Source organism: Asparagus officinalis, chromosome 5 (assembly GCF_001876935.1).
Source record: "Asparagus officinalis chromosome 5, Aspof.V1, whole genome shotgun sequence".
Classification (NCBI taxonomy): Eukaryota; Viridiplantae; Streptophyta; class Magnoliopsida; order Asparagales; family Asparagaceae; genus Asparagus; species Asparagus officinalis.
In genome coordinates, this window is record NC_033798.1 from 105115720 (window position 1) to 105122995 (window position 7276).

The 7276-nt window shown below is 30.9% G+C and overlaps 1 protein-coding gene across 1 annotated transcript; it reads right to left on the reverse strand.

Annotated features, from left to right (window-relative positions):
• On the reverse strand, positions 899-7065 carry LOC109843230 (probable xyloglucan glycosyltransferase 2). The gene is made up of 5 exons (XM_020412161.1): positions 6426-7065; positions 6040-6348; positions 5684-5974; positions 5471-5584; positions 899-1527 (listed from the first exon to the last, which is right to left on the reverse strand). The coding sequence occupies exons 1-5, from the start codon at positions 6939-6941 to the stop codon at positions 901-903; spliced, it is 1857 nt and encodes a 618-aa protein (XP_020267750.1). The 5' UTR covers positions 6942-7065; the 3' UTR covers positions 899-900.

Sequence of the window (7276 nt, forward strand, 5' to 3'; positions counted from 1 at the left end):
AAAAGAAGATGCATGATGTCGTAACAATTTTTAATATGCTGAAGAATATAAGTTTTGGCTCGGACTAAAAAGTTTGGTAACTTGATGTTTTGGTTTTATTCATTCTATAATTTTACCTGTCAATAAGGTTTTTCGTATTTAAAATTTAAGGATTCTGTGATATAGATTTTTTTTTCATATTCATGGTTAGAAATGTATAGATACATTTTTGTGATATTCATGGTTAAAATAGACAGTTTGTATTTTGTTTTGGGGAATAGAATTATGTTACTTGTTTCTTTGCTCAAAACCTCAAACCGATCAATCTTTTGACTCCCCCCCCCCCACCCCAACTCTATACTTTTGGAACTATCGAGTATGATAAATATGAAATGCTCTTTCATAGAATCAATTTCACATCCTTTACTTCAGACCTTCAAGTTTCATATCATCTTTTTAATGAAGAGTTTCTGTTTGGTGTACTGCATACACAAGAGATAGTTAATGAGCAAAGAACACTCTGAATAGTTCTGTCACAACTAAAGGTCATGTAGTACAACAAAACTTTAGCCCCATCTAATTAGCTCAGCTCAAGGTTCGTCATCCATGCAAATGGAATGAAGTACTGATCAATAGAGGAAACATGATTATAAAGAAATTCTCTTTTTAGTCTTGACTCCAATTGGTACGAATTCAGTTTTATAAGTAAACGTCAGAATATCTTTAACTAACATCATTTTTCAGCCAGCGACACAAGTTTTCAGCTCAGCTTTCTGCTCAACTAGTACATAGCATTGATGAGTTCATATTGCAAGCTAAGGACTTTGAGATTGTGAACTTACTGATCTAGGTGTTGAATCCTTCTTCAGGACTTTAAACTGAATCAAATAGTTTAGTTTACATCAAACAAACTTAACCAATCTATATATATTCCCCAATTAAACCGAAACCCACAAGAAGGAAGGACACTCCTTGGAACAGAAGAACACAGAAATGAACCCCCAATCCTGACAAAAGACTTCTTCCTGCTGCGACAAGAAATAACAGAGCAAAAGCCAACTCTTGCTTACACACTCTTCTGCTCTTTTTAACTCGAGTAACGGGTTTCTCTTCCTCATCGATCTTCTTCAGTTTCATCAGTTCCAACACTATACTCTCTGAAGCTCTTCTCTGTAGTCTTGTATGGTTTAAATCCTTCAACTTTGTTGCTTCTGACGACCGACCAGCTTTCTTAGTAACAATCCATTCATAAGAACTCCCCATTTGAAGTAAACCGCTGAATATGGCATTGAATCTGGTTACCGACATTGTGTTCTCAAAGAGGAGATATGGGATGACGAAAGGAAACGATCGAGGTGAAGAGAGGATACTAAGAAAGGACATGCATATTGGTGCGTAGAAAATGATCCATACAGGAAGTTGAGCTTCTGGTATAAACATAGTTAAAGGTAGGATAATGCAAAGTAATGTGAAGGAATAGAATGGAAGAATTAGCTTTCGAAGAAGGAAAAAGAGCAGGATCAGGTTTGCTTTCTTCCATATTGGTATCTGCAGTCAAAAATAAAGGTTGACAATATGTAACTTCAAAATATGACATGTTAAATTTCTTAAATGTAAAAATCTATTTTTGGAAGTTTAGGTGAAATTGGAAGTTTGACTTATGGTTCATGTAGAGCCAGTAATGTGATTTATTTATCTCCAGACATATAAACCTAGGGGAGATTTGGAAATAGTGTTGATGGTTTTCTTTTATGAACTTATGTAACATAATATGGATGGTGTGTTTGTCAACTTCACACTAATTCGTTAAACCAAGATAAAGACGGTTCAAAGATAACCTAGATACGAGCCTCTTTTTTGAACAAAAAAGAACTAGTTCAATATTGTACAAGCTTTTGTCAAACACATTATAAATCCTTATCCAAGTTAACACCCTTATCCAAGTTAGCGAAGGAGTTGTGAGTTGCAAGAATTGTAAATTGGGCCAAGCTTTATATTGTTTCATTCATTCAAATAGTTGACAGGTTCGAATTTTTGAAGTTGGTTCATTTTTTTGAACATATCATACTCCATTTAAAAGCATGAGTTCCAGTAAAGCTTCCTATAGACAATATTATCCTTTACTATGTTAAATATTTTATTTAAATCTTAATATATCCTCATGATAATTATATCATGTCCTAATACCATGTGAACTATCTATAGCTCAACAATTTTAAAAAATAATATTAATTAAAATTTGCTGCTAACAATTTAACTTAAGAAACACCATCAAAAATTTAAATTATAAACAAGCACCGTGAAATTCTAATACTTTAAAACTTGCAAGAAACATAGATGAATTTAAGGGATTACCATGATGCACCTAAAAATTTCTGAAGTTTCAAAATTTAAAACAACAAACATGAAATCAAGAAATTAACAATAGCATCTGAAGAATTTAAACGTTGCAATTAACACCCTCAATCTCTCAATAATTATAGAAATATCCTTAAAAGTTCAAATTACAAAAAAGCATCCTAAAATTCTAAAATTTTAAAATTTACAAACAACAAAGATGAATTCAAGACATTACCCTCGAGCACCTAAAATTTTAAAATTTGTTAAAAGTAACTTCAAAGTTACAAAAATTATTAAAAAAACTCTTTCAAAATTTAAAAATCACAAAAGTTATAAAATTTTAAAATTTATAACCAGTATACATTAAATCTGAAAACTATTGGCAAACCGTCGAAATCTAAATTTTTAAAAAATTACCTAAAGTTTTAATAATTGTAAAAAATACCCTCAAAATTTTAGAGTTACAAAAAATATCCTAATATTTGAAAATTACCACCGATAAATGAAACAGAGAAGTTACAACTACCAAACTTAAAAATATTTTTTTTAAAAACACTCTCAAAGGTCTAAAAATCACAAATTGCACCCTCAAAGTTCAAAGCCACAAAAGGAGCTGAAATCTCAAAACTAGGCAAAGAAAATGTAATTGTTCGGTATTCTTTTATTAAATATATATTTAATTTCTAATTTGTTATTATCCCTTCTCAACATCTACAAATTGTCTAAATTGATGTTGGTAAACAAAAACAATAAGAATTGATTGAAAACATCTAGCTAAGAAATAAAAATTTTAAAAATATATGATGGCTTAAAATTTATTGTTACCATATAAATCAAAGTAACTGCATATAATTTTTACTAATAAGTTGGAGCAGTAAAAATACATAAATAATATTAATTGATAGAAGTTTAAATTCATAAAAATGATAAAAGCCTATAATATAATAGCATAACATTAATTGGTTATGAATTAAAAATAGTAATCTCTCACCTCAAAGAAAAACATTAATCTCTGATGTTAATAATATTTATAGGGAAAAGAACGCAAAAAAAATATGTACAGAGAAACTATCAAAATGTTTAAAGGTATCATTTAAAGAATCATGATATTTTCATTGCAAATGGAACATAAGGCATATCTATCAAAGAAGCACTGACTGAGAAAAATAATTTAACAATTTTGTCTCAATCAAAGAAAAATTCTTCATAGAAGATACAAAAAAATTAGCAAGTATTCATAAATTTCATACTTTGTTCTTCAAATATTAAATAATTTAAATAATGATATTATAATCTAAGGCAAATTGGAAATAAAAAATGAAGATATTTAGTTCAAATCTTTGTGGAAAATGACGGGGATAGAGCAAAGATAACATTATTGACATAACATAAACTTTTATTGTATGCACATTAGAAGAATTCATAGTAGAGAAAAAAAGAGGTATCTCCTAATCTTATTTAAGTAATAAATTAGGAACACAAAGAATTTCATATATATGAAATTCAAATTTATTCTCATTGAATTGGGAAAAAAAATCAAAGTCTGTATTTTAAGAGGTTTGTGTTAAATGTTGAAAATACATTCAACTTCTCTGTGAAGTTAAACGAGAAGATAAAATGTTAATGAGCCCAAGAAAGATAACAGCATAAAAAAAATAACTCTTTCCTCGGTGTCATAATCGATGTAGATGATGAAGACACTACTCTAGAATTGCCCAGGAAAAATTAAAGGTGAAGAATGATTGATCTCAGCTCAATAAAAAATTAAAACAGAAGGAATAAAAGGTAATATTTTCTCAATATTTTATAGAATAGTTTAATCGTTTTGAGTGAAATTAAGAATCTTTAGAAGCGAGTTTCATGAACTTTTTCAGTACTTTTATATGCTTATGTAGATGCTTTTATTGTATAAAAGTTTATTAGAATTAGTATTAATCTAAAGTTTATAATTTTTATGAAGTTTATCAATGATTAGGAACAAACTTTATATTCTCTTTTGTATTATTTTAGCATAATTTTAATCAATCATCTCCCCTTATTGATTTTAAATATTAATCTTGTTTGTATAACACTATTTCAATGTTTTTCACTTTTGTAACACTGTACTTTCTCAAGTCAAGCTTGGTTTTATATCAATCTAAATAATATGAAAGTTCAAATTGGTTTCATATTATATTTATTTTCTCTCAATTTAATTATCAACATAAAAATTTAAATTGGGTGTAGCACATTTAAATAAACATCAAAGAAAATAAATAATCGTAATGTTAAAGTTTTAAGACAAAACTGAGCAAAAACTATTAAAGTGGAACTGAGGAACAAATTTTAGTTAGGAAATAAGCCAAAAATACTTAATCATGGTATTTATTATGTGCATTGTACGTGTATAAAACCTAGTTTTAAATATATGTTCAAATCATTTAAGTAGTAAATTATTCAGAATCACAACTTGTTATAATAATGAACTACATATAGGTTCACCATATTTTCCTAATTCCTAATTCCTACCTGTTAGTAATTTTGAGAATGTCCAAGGACAGTCGTTCGCACCACTAGATTAAGAAATATAGTTCCTATTCTTTGCGTCTGCATTATGAGATTAAGCTCAAACGTTTTTCCTTTCGCACCACTAGATTTCAGAAATATAGTTCCTATTCCATGTAATATATTTTGAATTTGCAGATCATAATGGAATTGGAAAATTCACTCCCAAGGTTATTGCATGTATTTATGCATTACTAGATTTAAGCTCAAAAGGTTTTCCTTTCCACCACTAGATTTAAGACATTTCCTTGCTGTTAGGCCTTGGATTCACATATTAGAATATTAAGTGCAAATTTGATTTACAAGGTCTCCATATAGTACTGCACAATTACAATTATGCAGAAACTTCCTAGCTTGCACTACCAGATTCAAGAAACATAGTTCCTTTCGCGTGTCAGATTTTGAATACAGATCAAAATATTAGTCGAAATTTTCTTAGTCAAAAGGTCTGACATGTAATTTTGCGCTACTATGTTTAAAACTAAACGATTCTTTTTTATTTTGAACTACAACACTTCAGAAACCTCATTCATGTTGCCTTTTATTCTTTTCAAAGTTTGAATATCAGAATAAAGACGCAAATTTGGGGTTATAAAACTCGACGCACCTTTGAGGTTGTAACATCTGCAAGACACAAGCGAAATAAATTCATTGGGCCAGAATGCCAGTGGTATTGCTGCTTTCGGTAAGCCTCATAAGACGCTGGAGCTTCACACAGAACCTTGTAAAATCATCCAACAAAATATTAATAAATGCTATGAAGAAAAACAAGGGGAAAAGGAAAAGGAACCATACATATATTTGTGTATATATCAGATACCTTAACATCATTAAGGAACATAAATTTCCAACCATTTAGATGTGCACGAACTGCGATATCCATGTCCTCTACGGTTGTTCTATCGAGCCAGCCTCCAGAATCCTCCAACGCTTTGATTCTCCAAACACCGGCAGTCCCATTGAACCCAAAGAAATTGAGGAAAACCCCATTAACCTGCTGCTCCATTTCAAAGTGAAAGCACATATTGATGTTTTGAAGTTGTGTCATAAGATTCTCATCTTTGTTCACAAACTTCCACCGTGCCTGAACTAACCCGAGCTCTGGATTTCCCTGTATTAGATTTCAAATATGTTAGCTAAAATATAAAGAAGACCAGATAAGTTGAGTTTTGTTACCTTAAAATGTGGAATTGTTTGCTTAAGGAAATCAGGGCTAGGTTGGAAGTCAGCATAAAGAATGGCGACAAACTCATAGTTCTTAACATAGTCGTATCTCATAGCAGATTGAAGGTTGCCAGCTTTATAGCCTGTTCTCACTAACCGATTATGATATATAATTTTGGTGCCAAATTTTCTCCATTTTGAGACCTCCTCTTTGAGTAAAAGCATTAACATGTCATCATCAGAGTCATCGAGCACTTGAATCAACAAACGATCTTTAGGCCAATCAAGTTGACAGACAGCTGAAATTGATTGCTTATACACCTACAAATAAAATAACAGAATAATTCACTGAAATCAGAATGATGGAACAAAATTTATCAGTAAGTTGAGTTTCTTACCTCTTTTTCATTGCACATTGGAATCTGAACTAGAACCATTGGGTACTCCTCACTTAATGAAAAATCTTGTAGTCTCGGTTTGATATCTCTGAATTTGATCCAAAACCACCCAATGCACAAAGCCAACTTATCAACCGACTGTATAATGAATAGAATGATACAAAAATTCGAAATACATTGAACCGGATAAGCAATGTAATTAGCTCTGAAAAAGATCCAATAAAGATATGCAGAATGCATCCATCCTTGAGTTTCTGTAGTTTCTAAAAATTGCCAGCCATTCCAATAAGCAACCATGTCGAAAGAAAGAAGCACAAAACATAGCACTAAGAATCCTCTGATGAATTTAAACAGAAAATTTTCCTTGAATTGGTTCTCGATTGCATTGATCACTGAACAAAGAGCTTTTGCTATCAAACCGATACACTTCATGGCATACTGAGCTTTTAGGAGGAAAACCCATGTGAGCTGCTTTGCATTCTTCTTGAAGCTCTTGTCCGTGGATTTGAATGTCATGGTGATACAAAACTAGAGGTTTCAAAGTAAAGGAATGAGAACTTGGCTTTTAAGCTTGAAGCTTGCTACATTGGAGTGCTTTAGTATTCTAAGCCTCAATGGAGCTGACTGAAGCAAGAGTTGAAGAAAAGCAAGCAGGGGTTTAGGGTTTTAGTCTTCAACTACAATAACATGTCCACATGTGCTTTTGTAAATAGCATTTGCCAAAAAAAGTCATCTGAAGTTGCTATAAGCATCTTTTTCTTTCACAAGGAATTTTGCAGATTTTTACTAAACGGGATAGATGTTATATTCTGTTCTAATCACCATCTCTAAATATGTATATTTTGAGCTAA